The following is a 20,536-nucleotide window of genomic DNA, read 5'->3' as shown; positions in this document are numbered from 1 at the left end:
ATAATTATTATTATCAAAGCGGCAGCGTCCATTAAATTTTATTCATGATTCAAGTATTATCTATTTTATATGCCGTTTCCGGACGTAACATCGACATGGCGCCATAGCTGTTGCGAGTTGCGACACAATAGCGTGACAAGTCATGTCATTCTTGCCCATGATACATGAAAAAATCCAATGGCAGATTCTTTTTTCGGGTTCGATAATTCGTTATCGGTAAGTTATTATACTTTTACGTGTATTAAGACGTTTAATTTGATATATAACATCCAGTATATCGTAGATAAAGTTTAGGTGCCAGCGTGCCAGTAACACTTACTTTGCAACAATTTGTTTTTTTATATCCCCTTTCCTATGTATCTATTTGTTTTTCCTATTAACATCTGATAAATAGTATTGTGAACTATGTGAAGTGTACATGGCATCCCAAAATTGTTATAAAAATTGACTAAGAAAGTGTTGAAATCAGTTGTCTATATGGTATGTAGCACTTATGTATTCGTTGTTTTCCGATACAAATGCTTGTTTTGATCGCTATATCATCAGTGTTATTTATAAAACAAGGTTTCTGAGTAATTGTTTAATGTTTCCTGTTTCAAAACTTAGTCTTTTTCTATAACCTGGATACTTAGTACTTATAGCATTGCAATAATGTCAGGGATTTCTGGTCTTTGCATAATGAGTAATTTTTAACTTAAGTTATGGAGCACATATATGCTCGAAAAACTTGTGTATAAGAATAAATGGTTAAATGATATTTTATCCCCTTTTATACAAGATTAATATTTTATTTATTTCTATTGAAAATGAAATAGATCCAGATCATTATTACAAGACTGTTTATGATTACTTTGGGTTTTCAATATAAAACCACCCTGATTCTTTAAATATATTTGATTTAGAGTTTGTCAAACTAATTGAAGTCGAGGCTTCATAATACTTAGCACTAAATAGGGAATACTGAGTATGAAATCTTGACTCTGAATTTCATCCTTTCAAAAGCATAATCAATGCTAAATGTGAAAAGAATTTAAAAATTATTATATTTATTCTTCTTGTAAGGATAAGGGTGATATTGAAACAGGGAGTTTTTTATATAATCTAATTCTAGTAGAATTCCTAGAATTATGTATTGCATGGATAAGGCATTAGAAATAAATATTTATAGATTTATTAGTAAAGACCACACAGAACCAATATTTAACACACAATAGAACTATTAAAGTATTCTCATATAAAACTTTTCTAGAACTTAAATGACGATGACTGCGGTGCTGAACCTTCAGAGGAGGAGTATGATGCTCTTAACAATGAGACCTTTGGACATGATGGTAAATAGTATATTAAAATATTATTTGTTATTTAACAATTGGTGATAATATTTCTCTCATTTTCCTCACAGTATTTTATTCCTTCGTTAGTTATCTTAATATAAAATAAATAACCATGGATTTGTAAGTAAAGTACTATAATGTGGCGGCTATAGTGTGAGATTTTTCATGAGACATTTCAGTTAATATTCATACGGGGATTCATTGTGTTGAGTCAAATCATTTGACACTAATCATTCAGCTGGTTTGTAAAGTTTTTTTTAATTGGGTGATTTATTAAGAAATTAATTTTCAGATGATCTCGATTGGGAGGTGGAACATGAGCAACACGCAAACCAGGTTGAGAGCAGTAGGCGTCAAAATGCTATGGACGAGGCTGATTCAAGACTCGGTAAGATATGATTGGTTATTGCTTTGTGGACTCTGTTTCACTTAGACCCTCAATAGGTGCATAGTCTTGGCTGACTAAGCCAGCCTTACTCCTTCCAAAAGTACTGACGCCTCGCAGGTTTCAGGCAGCAACCTGTTACGAGGATTTCTGCACGTTGTTTATCCACAGCCTCGCATGCCAGGACTACGTGGGTAACTGATTCGTCTGCGCTGAAATACCTCTGTACATGGAGCTGTCTGTCGCGCCTTATTAAGCAGACAATGGCCTGTAATTGTTACTATCAACCTTTTAAAATTAGTTCTGTGTAGGTTTAAAAGTCGCTTTGTCAATTGCGAGTTAGCAAGAGGCATGAGAATCGCTGTCTCCGTGCTGTAGTGATTTTTACCATAGATTCAGTACCATAAGCCAGATGGCAGCAAGTGCTACCACCTGCTGTATGTGTAAGTCTAGGGGTACAACTTGCAGGGCTAACTCCATTGCTGCAGTTGGCGTTGTTTTCATGCAGCCGTTTGGAGTTCTGTTCTCAGCCACCAAACCAGGGCCTCATAAGCTAGCATTGGCCTGATTACGGCAGTGCAATGCCATAAAGTTATCATAGGCGATAAACCCCGTTTAACTCCTGCGCATCTTTTTGCATTGATAAAAGGCGATCGTAGCTTTGTTTAGTTTATTTTCTAGGTATTTGTTCCAAAAAATGTTTTACTGTCTAAAATACACCTAAGAACTTGATTTATTCCGTGAGTTTTAGTTAAGTGTTGAAGAGAGAATGTAGTCTGTACGGTGCAAAGACTATTTGGTTAGTCAATAAGACTAGTTATATTTTTGATGGGTTAACAGATAGCTTGTGCTCATTAACCATCTTTCAATCAGTCTGAAAGCCCTTCTCATGCGATCACATAAGGTGCTTTCAAAGTTCCCCGATACTAGGATAGATATGTCCTCTGCATAGCCTACTGTGTAGAAAATGCTAGTGTTGAGTTTGGTAATGAGCTCGTTAACTACTAGATTCCACAATAGCGGCGAAAGGACACCACCTTGTGGCCAACCTCTGATGACGATACCTTGTCTAGTGGTATTCACAGTGAACAGTATAGCTCGTTGTTTTAAGACATTGTTGGTCTGGTTATGCTTGTGAAATTTGGCAAAAGCGCCTTCAATGTCAATAAATGAACCAAGAGTTGACTGCTTTAATATCAGAGAGTTGCCAATGCAAGATACAACATTGTGAATAAGATATAATGATTTTATATAATGTTCTTTATGTTATTATTTAAACAAAACTAATGCTTCGGATTAACATTTGTTTTGGAAAAAGAAATTCCCACCTGCATTTATTGGCCTTTCTGATCAAGGCAAGTTCTCTAACAGCCTCTGAGGCAAAATAACCTGAATGTCATAGGTTCATATTATTTATAATAGTACTTTGGTATTCTAAAAATATTACTTTTTTTCTTTACAGAAGCATCATTATCTCAGCTAGTGCTGGATGATAGTGATGTTCAGCCAAGAACATCTCTTGGCTCCAGTGTGTGGAGACATGACTTCTTTCCTACACCACCTGTGGTAAGTAAACTTATGTCAGATATTTTTTTAATGAAATAGATTGGTTGCAACAAATGTTAATAAAATAAAATAAATAAATATTTATCAAATTTAAATCTATAAAACATATAACAAAAACGTAGGCGTAACTCAATCAAATTTAACACGTCTGATATCATTGGAGTAACATTTGTATAGAGACAATGGTTGACCCGAAAATGTAACTAAAATAGGAAGAATTTACTTACTGACATACTATATACATTAAAATAATAAAATAAACCGCAAGTATAACAGTAGATATAACTTGTAAAAATATTACTAATATGAAACATCACAAAGTATTGTCAAATTTACAATGACACATACCCAAAAACACTTTTAATTTTGGTGCAAAATACATTATTTCGTTATAAGCAAGAACTATATATATAAAAAAAATGTTCTGAGTACTTAAAAATCTATGGATGCATTGATATGACTTTAATAAATAAAAAAATTCTGAATGTTATTTAATTTGGTATTAAAGTGTCTAGAGAACTGGAATACGCAGGGTCAAAGCGGATGAGAGAGGCATAGGCCTCGTTTGCAAAATTAGATAAAAAAAAGATGCGCATTTTTAAAGGGTGAAATTTGATAAGTATGGTTGTATCAGCAATTAAATGTAGTAGTATCGGATGCATCCTTCCAAAAAACATTGACTTTCGCCTCAGGCTCATTTTATGTAAAGAACTAAATACTCATTTTCAACTTATATATATATATATATATAACTGTAAAACTTGGAATAACTTTAGTTCATTTTAAAGTCAAAATCAAAATTAATTTATTCATATAGATAACACAATGTACACATATGAACGTCAAGAAAATAAATATACATTAAATGCTTCTAATTTTACATTTACTGCCAGTTCTCAAATCAAGGGCGTAGAACGGAAGAGAAGAACTGGCAATCAACTCTCCGCCACACTTTTTAATCGCTAAGTTTTTCTGTTTTGCACAACTTTTGTAAGCAGCTGCAACAATTACACCTGTTCCACATGATAAATAATTATAAAAAAACATTAATAATATAATAATTATAGAATTAATTAAAAACAAAGATTTGTCTCACATTTTCAAAGATCCTCTATCAGCAGGAGTGAAATAGGAGCACGCACTTATATTCTCGTGGGAATAACACGCAAATACATAGTCGAAATAACTAACATCATACACATACAGGAATTCAAGTTCGACCAGTCACCACAAGTAGCACCCGTTCACGAGTATGACGCATGGCCAGCCATCGGCCCCTCGCCATATTTTAGGGAGACAGACAACCCGACGAGTGGAATGAATTTACTAATAACTTTAGTTTATTCAAGAGGTTTAAAGCAATATATAATTCTTTCAGGCTGCGGCTCCACCTCTTAAGAATGTTTGTACAGTGGAGGAACTGGAAAGGCAATTGCGACAAAACCAGCCGCCTCAAAATTACAACCAAAATTACTTTCAGGTGAGTCACCAAATCTGTCTTGTATGGATTTATTTCATTAAAATATTTGTAACTATTATGCCAAACAATGAAAAAAGTCAAATTGGGCCCACAACAATTTACATTTATTTATTAATTATTACAGAAATACATACATTATCCTTATATAGTATTTTATTTAATTACTTACAAAAACGAAGTACTATATAAAAAATTATATATTCAAGGATGCATTACTATGCCCTATAAAAATTTGGGAAATGTTAAAACATTTTCTTTTACTATAGTAACTTAATTTCAGTAAGTGTATAATATAGTATTTTCATGAAATCAGGGATATAAACAATTCATTGTCAAATCTCTATAAATATAAAATTTTCGTGTCATAATGTTCGTTCCCATACTACTCCGAAACGGCTTGACCGATTCTTATCATTTTTTTATGCATATTCAGTAAGTCTGAGAATCGGCTACTATCTATCTTTTAAACCCCTAAGTTATAAAAGGATGGCCACCCCAAAATTTTTTATGATACAAAAATACGTACAACCCTTAATTGTCACTCCTCTACGATCAGCCCTTATTTTTTATTATAGTATAAGTTATTTTTATTCAACTAAAATAGTGTTGTCTATAAATAATATACATGGCAGAACGACGTTTGCCGGGTCAGCTAGTAAAGATATAAAGAAACATAAGTTATTTTGGGCATTACTTGAATGATTCTGTACATCATATGGATTCACAATTAATTTATTTATTCTCTAATTCCAGCCAAGGTTTCCACCGGTTATTTTACAAAGACCACCAGGTCTACAAGCGCCGGTTTCGTTACCTTTCGCGCCTCAACAACCAATTGGTCATAATCTGAACCAAATGAACAAAGCTATGGGTCAAAATCTACCGAACAACCAGCTGATGAACCATTTACCACAAAATATGAATATGGGGCAGAGCAAATTGAACCAATTTCTGCAAAACAATCAATTTCAAAATGTGGGACACGGTCTCATTAACCAAATGCCACAAAATATGAACCAGATGGGCCAAAACGTCAATCAAATGGGTGGGAATGCCAACCAAATGGGCCAAATGCATTTGAACCAATTTCAGAATTTAAATCAAAATCAGATGCCTCAAAGTTTTAATCAAATGGGACAAATGAATCACATAGGACAAAATCAAAATTTGAATCAAATACAAAATGTACCTATGAGTCAAAATTCTAATCAAAATATGAATCAGATGGGGCCGAACTCCCATCAAATGGGTCAAAATGCCAATCACATGATGCCGAATGGGAATTTTGGTGGAAATTTTCACAATATGGGAAACCCTAGAATGATGGGACCTCCACCCGGCATGGGCATGCCGAGGCAGAATTTTAACTCGAATGCTAATACATTCAATCAGAATTTTCGGGTGAGTTATTTTTAACTATGTAAAGAATATGCTATGACGAGTGCTCTATGTGATTGTTATAAAAAAATCAATGGCGCTACAACCTTTTTAGGTCTGGGCCTCAGATTTCTGTATCTGTTCCATGATCTAATAGGCAAGTAGGTGATCAGCCTTCTGTGCCTGACGCACGCTGTCGGCTGTTTTTTTGGGTCTATGGCAAGGTTTCCTCACGATGTTTTCCTTCACCGTTCGAGCGAATGTTAAATGCGCATCGCCGGGGATCGAACCTACGACCTATTCTCCATTCTATAAAAGTCTATTTATTATTAGATGAGGTACTAGAGTAACAAGTTGAAGATTTGTCATGAAGTTGACATATGGTCAGTGATAATAAATACATTTTCATATAGGCAAGCTACTAAAACTTTCATCAAATCGGAATCGACTTGGCAGATGTAAAAGAAAACCGAATTACTTAAGTCATAAAGATTAAATTCCAGATTTCATAACGCTGTTTTAACTTTGATTTTACTAATTTTACAGGCCCCACCACCAAAACCCGAACAGATAAAAGCTAAACAAAACCAAACCCAATCACCGAAGAAGCGACCGGAACCAAAAATTAAAAGTCAAGTTTACAATAATTCCCAAAAGCTGACATCGCAGAATTTGGTTGAAATGATTCAAAATACACATCCGATGTTGATGTATAACAGTTTTCACAATGCGAGCCATCATCCAATGCTGGGAAGGAATTTTAACAATATAATCCACCCGATGTTGGGGCAGCGGAATGGTGGATATAACCTTAGGTAAGCTAAATTGGTCTGCGGACGTCCTATTTATTTATTAGTCCTAAATTATATACAACAAACAGCTTATACACAATTTAAGTATATGTTCAGATATATGTTAATCGAGCAGTTTGTTTGAAGCTGGTGAACATTGCTGTTAACAACCTGTTTATTTTTAGGTATAACTTAAATTTTGTAGTTGGAAAGCACATTAGAAAGTTACAGATCAAAATAGACAGTTTAGTTTCTGTTTTAAAATGACTAAGGAAAATAGTTAACCATGATACGGTATTGGCTGCTAATCATGCATATGTTTCATCTATACTTAGATATGGAATTATAGTTTGGGGAAATTCAGTCGAAGTTAATTGGGTATTTAAGGCTCAAATTAAATGTATTGTCATAGTATTGTCTTTTGTTAACATAACTTTTACACATTTAAAGAAAACACTTTTTTACCGGATTGAAACTATGTATTATTATAAACTTATATTTATTTTACATAATTTAAAAAAATCTCTACGTTTCGCGTGCTTTATAGCGTGCATGGTCACGGTGACTGAAGACAAAAGGTGTTGAATGTCAAAAAGTATCACAGCTGTAGAGAAATTTAAAATTATGTAAAACAATTATAAGTTTATAATAATACATAGCTTCAATCCGGTAAAAAAGTTTCTTTAATACAAACATATTTTATTATTAAGGCTCTATTGCTGACACCTAGTATAATATATATAAACATTTGTTTTAGTGATGTAACCTAACTTAATATAATATATTGGATGAGCCAGTTTTGGTGATCAATGTGTCATGTCCCTCTACCGGCTGCTCCCATTATTTTCTATTGTTAGCTGTTCATGTCCAAGTTGTGTCTCCTATTCTTTTTATATCCTCTCCCTATCTCTTCCTCTTTTCTTTTTTTCATCTCGTGCTTGCCATTCCATTGGCCTTTTTTTCCCAGTACGTCCCAACTTTTTTTTTTCAAAAATATACTTTTATATATTTAATGTTGAAGCCAATTAAACAGTCAAAGTTAACGACGCTATTTTGGTGGACGATTTGTTACCTTTTCCATTATATGTACTATATGTTTCAAGTTCTTGTTTCACTAGTGCTAAAACCATTACGATTATATATAATAATTACCCCATATGTATCATGGCCCAAACATTGCATAATCTTTAAACATTTACTCTTAAAGACAAGATGTTATACAGATGTACAAGTAGGCGGTCAATGGCTAATGCAGTATCTGGGTTTCTCTTCTCTTATGGATTTATATTAATTTCAGTCAAGACTCCACCAGCGAAGACGGTAGTACGTCAAGCGACGTCGACGAATACGCGGGCTTGATGACGCAACGCGAGAAACAATGGCTCATTAATATACAGATGTTGCAACTGAATACGGGAACACCCTATATACACGACTTTTATTATACGGTATGTTTATTTTTATATAGATGAAAATTAACTTGGAGGTTTGGTTGTTGTTAGTAATAGAGTTGGCTTAATTGCTCTCTAAGTAAGTTCGATGCTCGGCTGTGTACCAATGAACTTTCTATGTGCACATGTGTGAGGAAACCGGCTTGCCTAAGGTTTGGTCAGACAGCGGGTGAGGCGGGACGGCGTGCATGTCACACTGGGGACGTGATGATCCTGCAAGCGTCGCACTCGGTGTGATTTTTCGAGTATTTTGAGACAAAGTTTTTGAGCTCCCTTCCTATTCATTCCAAAATCGCTGGTTTCTAGCTCGAATTTTTGTATTAGGAAGTAATAATAATACAAAAAATATGTGGCCTCAATTTTCGATTAGTTTTTCATCTATCTCCATGTACAATTTTGTAGTCGGATACAAAGCTGGCGGCCCGCTGTCTGTTTGACAACTAAAACGAATATCCATAGAACACAACGTGTAGCGCCTTACTTTTCTTGTATTATCATTGGGCGCGATGGCGACGCGACGGCTTTTTCTTTGTATGAGGTGAAAATGCGCATGCGCAGGCCCGCGTCAAGGATGTCGAGCTTGACGTGGGGCCTGTGGGGCTGGGTCTACAATCAAATCCGTCTGCTAATAAGAGTTACCCATTAAAAACACCTCAGCCCTTCACACGCCCTTAAGATGGGCCCTCGGGTTTCGCCAGGTATTCTACCCAAGAATAAGGATTTTGAAACGGCCTAAAACGTATTGCTACATTCTAAACCTACACAGTGTCCTTTTCTATAGTTCGATTCCCACCGCATACTATAGAAATTCGACTGTGCGCTCCATATACGGTTTAAGCATTTGCCCGGTACCGTACAACCCTACCAAAGGCTGAGAACAAATTTAAATTAAATTAAAAATTGCACTCGAACCGGGAATCGAACCCAGTACCCCACAGCAGTCACATACAAAGACCGCTAGGCTATGAGGCCCTTACGCGACGGCTCTGTGTGACATGTCCTATATTAGTTAGTACATTACAATTGCTCACGTCGCTTTGCCGTCCCGCCCCATCCGCTGTTTGACCAAACCATTAGACCCAAAATCGACGGTGTGAGTTAGGTACAGAAGGTTGATCACCTACATGCCTATTAAAAATTATCACGGAACAGATACAGAAATCTGAGGCCCAGACCTCAAAAAGGTTGTAGCGCCATTATTATTAATGTCAGCAGTGACTTAGTGTTGTTTAAGAAAGTGGTATTTGACCCGTTTGCGTTGCGTAGAGATGTGGGTTACCACATTTACCACAGAGAGGGTTTAGTTGATACCTGTAGCTGAGTTTTATCATTGAGAGTTTTTTTTTTTAATTTGTAGGTGTTCTTAGAGAGACAAGCAAACAAAGAGAAAGCCGGTATCAAGGAAGCGCACAAGGCAAACCAACAGAACCATCCCTTCTATAGTGGAGGTATTGAAATATTTTCCTTAAGACTCATTTCTTATATATTTTTTATTTAGTTATTTAAGTTCATCACATCATATGTTATTTATGTAAAGTATATTACAAGCTATCTTTCCTAAAATATATGACAACTTAATAAATATTAATTAGTAAATGTTATATGGCAGAATATAAATAAATAAATGGCTGACTTTGGGTCTATTCTGATCTTGACTTGGTTAATTCACAAATAGTGTACGATTCTGGATGGCTCGAAGGACCAAAATGTACGGTTCCTGGGTCAACGGGATGCTTCAAATAATAGAGATTTATTGATTTACTCTATATTTACCATTCGCGTGTTACAATAGACTATGAGCGAAGTAATGACGTGCTAATTGCTATGTACAGAATGAATACAATTTAACAGTCAAAGAGTGCCTGCGTCTGGCTCTGCTCTCGGGGTGTAACTCCCATGATTTAGTTAATCGCTATGAAACGAATGTAGAAGAGAGTGCCTGCGTCTGGCTCTGCTCTCGGGGTGTAACTCCCATGATTTAGTTAATCGCTATGAAACGAATGTAGAAGAGAGTGCCTGCGTCTGGCTCTGCTCTCGGGGTGTAACTCCCATGATTTAGTTAATCGCTATGAAACGAATGTAGAAGAGAGTGCCTGCGTCTGGCTCTGCTCTCGGGGTGTAACTCCCATGATTTAGTTAATCAGTAATTTTTCGTCTAATGTTTATATATATAATTTTGTTTAAATCTAATTCTGGCTATGACCTTCTTAGTATTATGGTTGCTTCCAAGCACATTTAGATATATAATAACAATATATATATATATATATATATATATATATATATTTGTTATTACGATAATGTAAGTGTAAAACAATTCTGTTGCCTCCAATTACTGAAGATCGGCAATCCATCTTCCAAATCTCTGGTCCATTGCCAATCTAAAACAATTGTTACACTAACTCCAGCTCGGATGTTCTGTAGTCAAGATATTTTGTGTTTACCCGCATTTTTTCCCAACATTATGGACTACATAAGTCGAGAGTGCTGGTTACGGAGTATGCCTTGATGAGGAGGATAATAATACTTATATTTATGTGTAGGTAAACAAGAAGACACACATAGACACAGAGAGAGACACAACTCGCACAGACACAACTCGACAAGTGAAGACCAGACAAGGACATATGTGCCGCTGCAGTTTGAGAACTCATTGGGGAAATTACAGGTATTTTATATATGTGACTCACATCAAAAAGAGACTAGGTACGAGGTCTTACGTTCTAATCACAGGGAAAAAACATACTTATATTAATTTTTATTTATTAATAGTTTGTTGCAAGTATACAGAAAGATAGTAAAATTTAAAAGAAAGGTATTGTTGGTATCGCTTTCGAGCTATATCTTCCAGGCAACTGCTGTCAGAACAAAAAATTAGTAAACCGCGTAGTTTTTATTGTAAAATCTAAATTAACAAAATATTAATGTCGACGACTTCATTACTACTAAACTACGTTTTTCGGCAACGGTAATGAAGGAGCACACTGTTAAGAAAAAACGATTCCCTGTCAACAATTTTACCCAGATTTTTAACGTTTAATACGTATCCTTTGCGTGGCTACGTACACATACAGGTTAATCTGATAACGCATTTTTTGTAGCTGATTAAAATGTTTGAAGTATTTTTGGTTTTTTGTGCTGCGTACTGTAAAAAAACTTGGAAGTGAAGAAACTTAATATTAAAAATAGGAACACTTTTGGTTCCATACAGATTTTTCGAGTTTTTTCTATTTCAAATGTTTGTTTATAATGAAAATATTATCCCCATGTCCTATACAATAATATAAATAACATTATTAAATTTCCTTTATATCTTGTATTTTTCAGTGCGGCAGTGTAACAGCCCCCCGTAAGATCATCGACGTGGAGGTAGTGGGTTCAGAACCAGCTGGATCACGATTGTCACGAGCACCCAGTGTTGCTAGCTCCACTCATCCATCTGAGGTAGTGTTGCCAACAAGTATATTTGCTTCCTAGGAATTGTGTTTTAATAATGATAATTTATTTTAACAGACAAGCATTAGTTCATTATTATTGTTATACTGGTATCACTTAACATCAGGCGTTGACAGTTTTCTATATTAAAAAATAAAATTGTCCTAAATATTATGTTGTACTAATATAATATGGTACCTTTGGTACCTTCCCGTTATCAGAATCTCAATTTTTTTAATATTTCAAAACTGTCTTGCAGATACCTCGTGAGATGAAAAGAACGAAACAACTTCTATTGGACATCGAAGCTCTTTACCTTATTTTGTTGAGGCTGGAGGAACTCAATGATCCGTTGGCGATATCGAATGCCCTCATATTGAAGGTTAGTTAAAAAATACAGCGATACCGTTATAACGCGGTATGGCCTGACCGCGTTATAGAATAATCGTTTTTTTTAACAATTCAAAAACTAGGGCACGAATTTATTAGTAATGTAGTAATAGGTAGATATGTATAACGACACAATTGAAACTAATTATGGATTTAATAAATCATAAATTTCACACTACACAAATATAATGAGAAATCGCCATGTAATCGGACGGTAATCGTGTTATACGAAAAAGCGTTATAGAAGGTTTACCGTATATAGACTTTTCTTCAGCAGACAAACGGGTAAAAATCTAATCATCCTGGCGCGATATGAGTTAACCAAAAATGTTTGTGGTCCTTCGAGCCAGATTATTGGAGATTAATAATTTCTTATATTCAATACTAGACTATGTTTTACATTAAATCTTCAGGAAAGAGAAGAGAAGCAGAAGCAACTAGAAGCAGCGCAGAAAGAGGCCGAAGTGCAGGAGGATGAATCGAATGTATTCTTAAAGAATATAGAGTCGGTGCAACGAAGGCCTAAACAGGACAGTCCTAAGAGTGACTGTGTGGATAAGAGACAGGTATAATAATAATTATAACTAAATCAATTTGTAGCAACTTAGCTAAGTCTAACTTTCGAAAGTTTTGTCCCGTTTTGAGCACGTCAAATACGTCGTACCTCTTGCAGTCAAAATGTTTTGACAGCTCTTGAGACAAAAGTTTAGTGTGATTAACGTTCTAGATTTGTTAGTCTCGACTCTTAAGATGAGATTTAGAAACGAGATTGGCTTGAACTAAAACTACCGTTGGTCAAAACCCCTATACGTTTTAGACGTACGGGATTACGTACGTCAGTTGCCCAATACCCTAAATCACACCGGTAGTGTTATTTTATACACTAAATAATATTTATAACAAAACGTGATTTCTAAAAAACACAAAGATGCTAATATTAATAGGAGAGGGGAGTTGTTATTTCGTTACATTAATATAATACATATATATATGTCGCAGATTCAACGCGATTAATAATTGCAAAATTGGTGTTAGTACCGTCGTCCGACATTATAACACAGTCAGTGCGCACGTCCGGCGCAGGCGACGTTCGAAACTCAAGTGACTCAAGAATTCACTTAATGCCACGAAACAGTCGCGCCACTGACATTTGGTAGATCACACAGACTAGGTATTGTCAATTGTCAACGTTGACAGTCTACCTTACCTTACCTTACCTTACCACACCGCATTCTACGACTAACTTCAGAGTGGCGGGAATTTTAAAATATTCATTCTCCGACATAATATATGTCCATACAAATTTGTATGACTTTGACTGATCAATTATGTCCATAAACAATACAAAAAGTTTGATTGTGTACAATGTGGCTTGTTGAAAGGTTGGCCAAGAGCAGTGTTGGTCTAGTGGCTTCAGCGTGCGACTTTGATCTAGAGATCTAAGTCAAAGTCAAAAATCATTTATTCATATAGGTAACACAATGTACACATATGAACATCAATAAAAAAGAAATACTCTAAGGTCGTAGGTTCGATTCCCGGTTGTGCATGTGCGCATTTAACATTCGCTCGAACGGTGAAGGAGAACATCGTGAGGAAACCGGCTTGCCTTAGACTCAAAAAGTCTAAGGCGTGTATTAATCACCTACATGCCTATTAAAGCGACAATTGATCATGAAACAGATACAGAATCTGAGGCCCAGACCTAAAAAGGTTGTGGCGCCACTGATTTATATATTTATTACTTCTTATTTGTATGTTTTATATTATTATTTAAGGTTTACTTTTTATTCATGAATATTCTGACCCTGGCTTTATAAGCTGTTTTATTATTGATATAAATGTATGTTTCTAACTGATATTTGTATTTCTTATCTGTAAATGGAAATCTAGTATTGTCTTTTGTTAAAATAGCTTTTACACATTAAGAAAAACACTTTTTGAACGGATTAAAGCTATGTATTATTAGTAAAACTTTATTTTTATTTTTTCTGACGTTTCGCGTGCTTTTCAGCGTGCGTGTTCACGGAAAGCACGCGAAACGTCGGAAAAAAATTAAAATTTAGAATTATGTAAATAATTATAAGTTTTAATAATAATAATTATTAATCCGTTCAAAAACTGTTTTTCTAAATGTTAATCTGTCCAAAAGTTTGTATGTATTAGGAACGTACAAAAACAAATCCTTCATATTAACTATAATTTCTATAGGTATGAATTTTTATTATGAAAATTAAAAAAATACCCATTTCTATGGATTCCATTTAATTTTTTTTTTCTTCAAATTTTATAGGTAGTGAATCTGGCGATGAATCAGAAGCCAGTCCCCGTAAAGAATCTGTTGGATGAGGACAGGGATGAATTACTCAGCAAGATGTTCACCGGGCTACTGTACGGAGACAGGTTGTCTCAGATGTTGACTGTGAGAAAGGGACGGGTGAGTCTTTGATCAGAACTTGCTGCTAGATGAGGTCTTTTTTTCATTATACCTGTATTATATTTAAAAAATTATGTGTAAAGACTTTCTATTTATAGTCTTGCTTTATTAAAAACGAAGGTAGTTAATACTTTTTAATATGAATTTATTCTAAAAGTCAACAGTGTTAGTCTAGTGCTTGAGTTTGCGACTAAGGTCGTAGGTTCGTATCCCTGTGAACATTGGACGTTTCTCTGTGTGTCTATGTGTCGGACGCAGAAGGATAATAAACATAAAAAAAAATCGAAAATTATAATTCCTTAAGAAAACACGTTTTAACCGGATTGAAGCTATGTATTATTTTACATGATTTTAAATTTTTCCGATGTTTCGCGTGCTTTACAGCGTGCCTGGTCACGGTGACTGAAGACAAAAGGTGTTGAATGTCATAAGTATCACAGCTGCAGAGAAAGTTGTGTTATCTGTATTTATTTCCCCGGAGTTGGTATCGACTAAAAGATGCCGGGTATTTGCAGAAATGACTCACTGTCTCCTATTTTCGAGGATTGTTTCTCTTGGAGTTTTAATTTGCATATTATTGGATCCCAGGTGTTTGATAATTTCAGACCGTTTCTCAATAATTCCTTTCTCAGGTTCTTGTTACGCGTTTTATCACCCGAGTCCCGGCGACACATTCTCGACTTCGCTTCTTCTGGTGCCGTATTTTACGCGCTCTGCCCTCCACGAGATGCAGGTTCGACTCCCGGGTGGCTGATTTGGCGGATCATTATCGCAAGTGAGTATTTTAATATTGCATTTGTTCAAGATTTTAGTACAGTTTAATAATGAGAAATCCGACATTTATAATCTGAGCATTTTATTTGAATATATAAATCTTCTGTACGTGTGTTTGTAATTAAACTCCCAAATAGATGGACTGATTTTGATGACTTTTGTGTGTTAAAGTGGATTCGAGAATGTTTTAGATTTTTTAAGCTGTGGACGTCCGGAAGTTTTATTATTGATTAATTTAATTTGAAACCCAGATTAAGACAAGCTATTCGTAATATGAAACCCAGATTAAGACAAGCTATTCGTAATATGAAACCCGGATTAAGACAAGCTATTCGTAATATGAAACCCAGATTAAGACAAGCTATTCGTAATATGAAACCCAGATTAAGACAAGCTATTCGTAATATGAAACCCAGATTAAGACAAGCTATTAGTAATATGAAGCCCAGATTAAGACAAGCTATTCGTAATATGAAACCCAGATTAAGACAAGCTATTAGTAATATGAAACCCAGATTAAGACAAGCTTTTCGTAATATGAAACCCAGATTTCTGTAAGACCCTATCATGTCTTATCAATGGGGTACGCAAACACCAATGATATTCAGCCGTAGCATTTGTTACAACAATAACTAAACTGGCTGGTGGCGATCGTGTGACAGAAGTGAAAAAGATTAAACATCTGACATAAAAAGTATTTATTTAACATATGTGACGTATTACTGTTATTGGAAATCATGCGCGACGCCATGTTGGAAAATGAAAATGTTTGGAAAGTTTCCGCGTTAGTACCAGGAAATCAAACTTAATTCAAATGAGCAGGATAGCCAAGTGATGGAACGTCATCGATTCAAGTCGATTTATTTTTGATCAAATGGCTATATATGTATATAATAATAATAAAAAAAATAAAGTGCGTGCGTACAAAGTACACATGTCAATAGTGGAAACTTTGTAAATTAATTATTACTAAGGTAAAAGCCCCAATACATGATCATGTACCAGTATATGATCACTCCCTGTATTTGTATATCTATATTGACAATTAAACACACTGTTTACGTGCTAATGATAATATAAATATAAAAAAATCAGAGTTTACTGCACAAGACGTTATGCGACAAGGTCATCTAAAGTTCTAATATGTACCTACTAAACGAATACATCAACCAATAGCGTGTATTTTTCTCGATCTCTGTTTCTCACTCTCTCTCAATCGGTCTCAATCGCTCTCTCCCCTTCCCACTCTCTCTCAATCGGTCTCAATCGCTCTCTCCCCTTCCCACTCTCTCTCAATCGGTCTCAATCGCTCTCTCCCTTTCCCACTCTCTCTCAATCGGTCTCAATCGCTCTCTCCCTTTCCTTCGACAAAAACGCTGCACACTTTCGTAACGTTTCCGTTTTACCACCGTGTCTAAAGAAATTTCACTTCAATATTATTTCAGGTACATACAAAACAGCTCAGCATGGATTGCAGTGTTGGAGTGTTGCGGGATTATAGCTGAAACTCTGGATCCCGCAAGGACCCCGTATGCCCTTACTAATCCTGTAAGTTTGACGTACTAATATCGGTTTAATGGTATACATAAGGGTTCAAACCCCCGAATGAAAATATGGGGGGATTGTAAAATAAATTTGAATTTACTAAAGGTGTTGGAATCAATTCTTTTTCTGAAATATTCTGAATTGCTTAACTCAAAGAAAATAATAATACAATGTTTAATATTTATAACGTATTCTATAATATATTTCGATTAATAAACAATAAGGAATTCTTTACAGTTAACTCTGAGCTGCGTTTGCGCATTGGCCGAAAAGGCAATGATCCTCTCGAACACGCCAGAAGCGACATCCAGCGAACGACAGTGGTTCAAATTTCTCAAAACTGTCGCGAGAGCGCTCAAAAATACAACTTTGAATGTGGCAAAACCGGTTTCGCCACTGTCAGAGGCAAAACTACTGCATCATATCAAGCAGCTGGAATCTAGAAGTACCATAGAGATACTCCAAAGAGGTAAAAGGGCGTCCGATTTCGCGGATTTGACGAAAAATGACGTTTCCGAGCTTTTAATAAGGTTCTTGTGCTAGGCGTAGGCGTATATAATGGCGGTATTTTCGTACTATTTGCATTTTGAATGTTTGAGGTTCAAATTTCGATGAAGTGTGGAAGAAATTGGAAAAAATTAATTGTAAAATGCTTGACAAAATCGTATTGTCTCACTCTAACACTTATATTTGCTATAGTTGTGAGTGGGATAGCATTATACCGTGCATACTAAATCCACCACGCTATGTCCACGATTCGGTACCCAAAAGGCTGTGTTAACACGTATGGAGACTACTTTCGAATAACAATCGTACATTTTATACGTAAATAGCTGACAAAATCTCCTATAGAAACTTTATAAAACATATGTATTATAAACCGCGGCACAAAAATGTGTAATGGAACACGCAAAGGTAAAAAATACCCCAAATCGTGTCAATTGTCAATAATGACAGATGTCATTCTGGAGAATGACAAATTCCCGTGTCAATGTCTAAGCGAATTGATCCATCAAAATCCCACTGCTCGATTTGAAGGGATTAGTTTTTTTTTTAAATTTTATCTAATTATGTCAAATGTCAACAGGGTGTTCAAAGTAACATTAATTTCATAAAGAAGAGTTTCAGGTTCAAAGTTAATTATTTTTGGCAGTCCCTTTCTGTGATCATATTAACGCTTTGATGGAAAGAGACAAGACTATTTCAGATCTGTCTATATATGTATAAAAACAGTGTACACAGTTTATACTAAACTTTTCTGTCTCTTTTCATTACATCTTATTTGATAGAGACGGAAGAGTGCTCACAATTGGGATTAGTTTTTTTATATTATTTTGATCGTGGTGGATTAAATGGATTCTGAACTAAGATTAGTGGAATTGGGCAAGCTTTTAGCACAAATATTGGATTTAAATTATTTTTATTGCTTGTAAATTACGCGAAATTGTAAATATGCTCGGTTCCACAGTTGCCCGACGTCTCTCTCGTTTATTAGGGTTTAGAGAGGGAGCGATATATTGTCGTTCTCATATTAGTTTGGAAGAATGACAGGTGTGGTCACACTGGATTTTATTGTTGAAAATAAACGGGTTTAAATATTTTTGGCCAAACTTTATTCAGTGTGGTCACACCGAAACGCTTTTTTAATAATGGCAATTTTAGTTTTAACGGTGTTGATAGTTTATCATGAGAAATTGCATCCGCAAATCACAAAACGTCTTATAATGGAACATCACTGGGGCCTATCACTGACAACATCGAATAGTGATGCGGCGATAAATCCGTCGATTTTATCGATAGATTTATAATTTATTTTAATCCATTTATTTATGTAAATATTAAGAAAATAAATTTTACCCATAGATTTAGTTAGCTTATGTTACGAAGTAAACAAATATAAAAATTCGCTTTTGTATTAGTTTAATAAATCCATTGAATTTTTGAAACATGGAACAATAATATGTTTACGGTCCATAAAAAATTCATGGAAACAAAAAAATTAAATAAAACGGTGGATTGACCTTTTCGCTTTTCTAGACTGTGATCGATAGCTTTTTTTACAGAATCGATATTTCTTAGATTTTAATTTGTTATATAAGCGCATGGTATAATATTAAATGGTCTGACGCTCTCTATTTAACTAAAATTTGATGTCAAACAAATTATAAAAAATCACGCAATTACCATATCTTATGATGACTGTGTCAATGTCATATGACATTACACGTCAGAGTCACTGCCTTAATCATTCTAAATATGTGTGGTTAATAGAATATTTTATACAAATTATATATTTATAGAAATGAGATATAAAGATTTATATGAAGTTAAATTACATTTTTTTATTAAACTATATATAAACGACTACGGATAGTAGAAATAACGTAGTGTTTTTAATATAGAACTCGCGTAGACGTTACATACATTGTTATATATTCAAACTCCGAAAAATTGCACTAAACTAATTTATTAATTAGAGTAAAAACAGTTTTATAGTCGGCGTCATACCTTATGTTATTGTAACGTGTAGGAAAAGTCAGTCCATCTCAAAATCACATTAATATATTTGTTTCGACTAATGTGACTTTGTTTCTAGGTTTAGATATAGTAAAATGTATATGGTATGATGCAGCATATTATATCTCGATACACGTTTTGAAATTACGATTTTGTTAGGATTTACTAAACGGAATTCGCTGTATTAGGAAATGGGAAAAATTCTAAATTTAAATTACGGATAAAAAAACGAATGGTTGTCCGTAATTTAAATGTAGGAACTCGGCGTTAACTGCCAATTGTTGTAAGTTATTTTGGCTTGTTTGTTATTTTTTTAACGACTTTTGTTTCGTGTACGAGAGATCCGATTATATAGTTTTTTTTTACTAAATATTAGTAGTTTTTAGTTTATTTTTTATCGGTAAAAATAAAATGGAGAATTTGTTTATGTATATTGTGTTTTATTGTCCTTAAATATAAAACTAATACGAAAGGTTTAATGTAACGCAATAAGTTTAAGTGAGGGTAGGCAGACGTCTACCCTGGTGAGCAAGGTCCGGGGAGTACGGAGGATGTCTTAGACATTCCAATTGAAGCTCTTCTAATTTGGTAGCCGTCTGTTGTGCAGTGTGTGGTCTAGCGTTGTCGTGAAGTAGCAGTGGCGTGGAGTGATTGACCAGCCTAGGTTGTTTAGCCGCTAGTTTTTCCATCATGGTTTGCAATTGCTGACAATAGACATCAGCCGTAATAGTCTGGCCAGATTTGAGAAAACTGCAATGAACAATACCGGCACTAGTCCACCAGACGCTTACAAGTAACTTTTTTGGGGTTAATTTTCGCTTGGGGCCGGATTTGGCTGGCTGGCCAGGATCCAACCATTGCGCTAAGCGCTTCCGATTATCGTAAAGAATCCATTTTTCATCACAGGTAATGATTCGGTTTAAAATGCCTTCATTATTGTGCCGGTTTAGTAATGTAACGCAGCAGTCGACGCGCGTTTGCCGGTTTGCTTCAGTCAATTCGTGAGGTACCCACCTTTCAGGCTTTTTAATCTTCCCAATTTGCTTCAAGTGAA

At 35.0% G+C, this 20,536-nt stretch overlaps 1 protein-coding gene across 1 annotated transcript; it reads left to right on the top strand.

Moving 5' to 3' along the window:
• Positions 1-89: 89 nt before the first annotated feature.
• Positions 90-19,913, top strand: LOC123717071 (protein PAT1 homolog 1). Its single transcript, XM_045672857.1, has 17 exons — positions 90-216; positions 1,250-1,331; positions 1,627-1,722; positions 3,182-3,285; positions 4,664-4,765; positions 5,519-6,166; positions 6,689-6,957; positions 8,231-8,381; positions 9,742-9,832; positions 10,928-11,052; positions 11,712-11,828; positions 12,079-12,201; positions 12,623-12,775; positions 14,503-14,646; positions 15,279-15,421; positions 16,866-16,968; positions 17,203-19,913. The coding sequence occupies exons 1-17, from the start codon at positions 178-180 to the stop codon at positions 17,506-17,508; spliced, it is 2,796 nt and encodes a 931-aa protein (XP_045528813.1). The 5' UTR covers positions 90-177; the 3' UTR covers positions 17,509-19,913.
• The last annotated feature ends 623 nt before the right edge of the window (positions 19,914-20,536 follow it).

The sequence above is a fragment of the Pieris brassicae genome, chromosome 12, assembly GCF_905147105.1.
Source record: "Pieris brassicae chromosome 12, ilPieBrab1.1, whole genome shotgun sequence".
Taxonomy (NCBI): Eukaryota; Metazoa; Arthropoda; class Insecta; order Lepidoptera; family Pieridae; genus Pieris; species Pieris brassicae.
Note: the sequence above shows the minus strand (reverse complement) of the source record. Positions and strands in the feature narration are given on the sequence as shown.

Bases quoted from the DNA above. Each gene is read 5' to 3' on its own strand.
- LOC123717071 (XM_045672857.1), top strand. From the start codon at position 178: ATGGCAGATTCTTTTTTCGGGTTCGATAATTCGTTATCG. The intron at 1,332-1,626 runs GTAAATAGTATA...ATTAATTTTCAG, and splicing joins TGAGACCTTTGGACATGATG to ATGATCTCGATTGGGAGGTG. The intron at 3,286-4,663 runs GTAAGTAAACTT...TAATTCTTTCAG, and splicing joins TCTTTCCTACACCACCTGTG to GCTGCGGCTCCACCTCTTAA.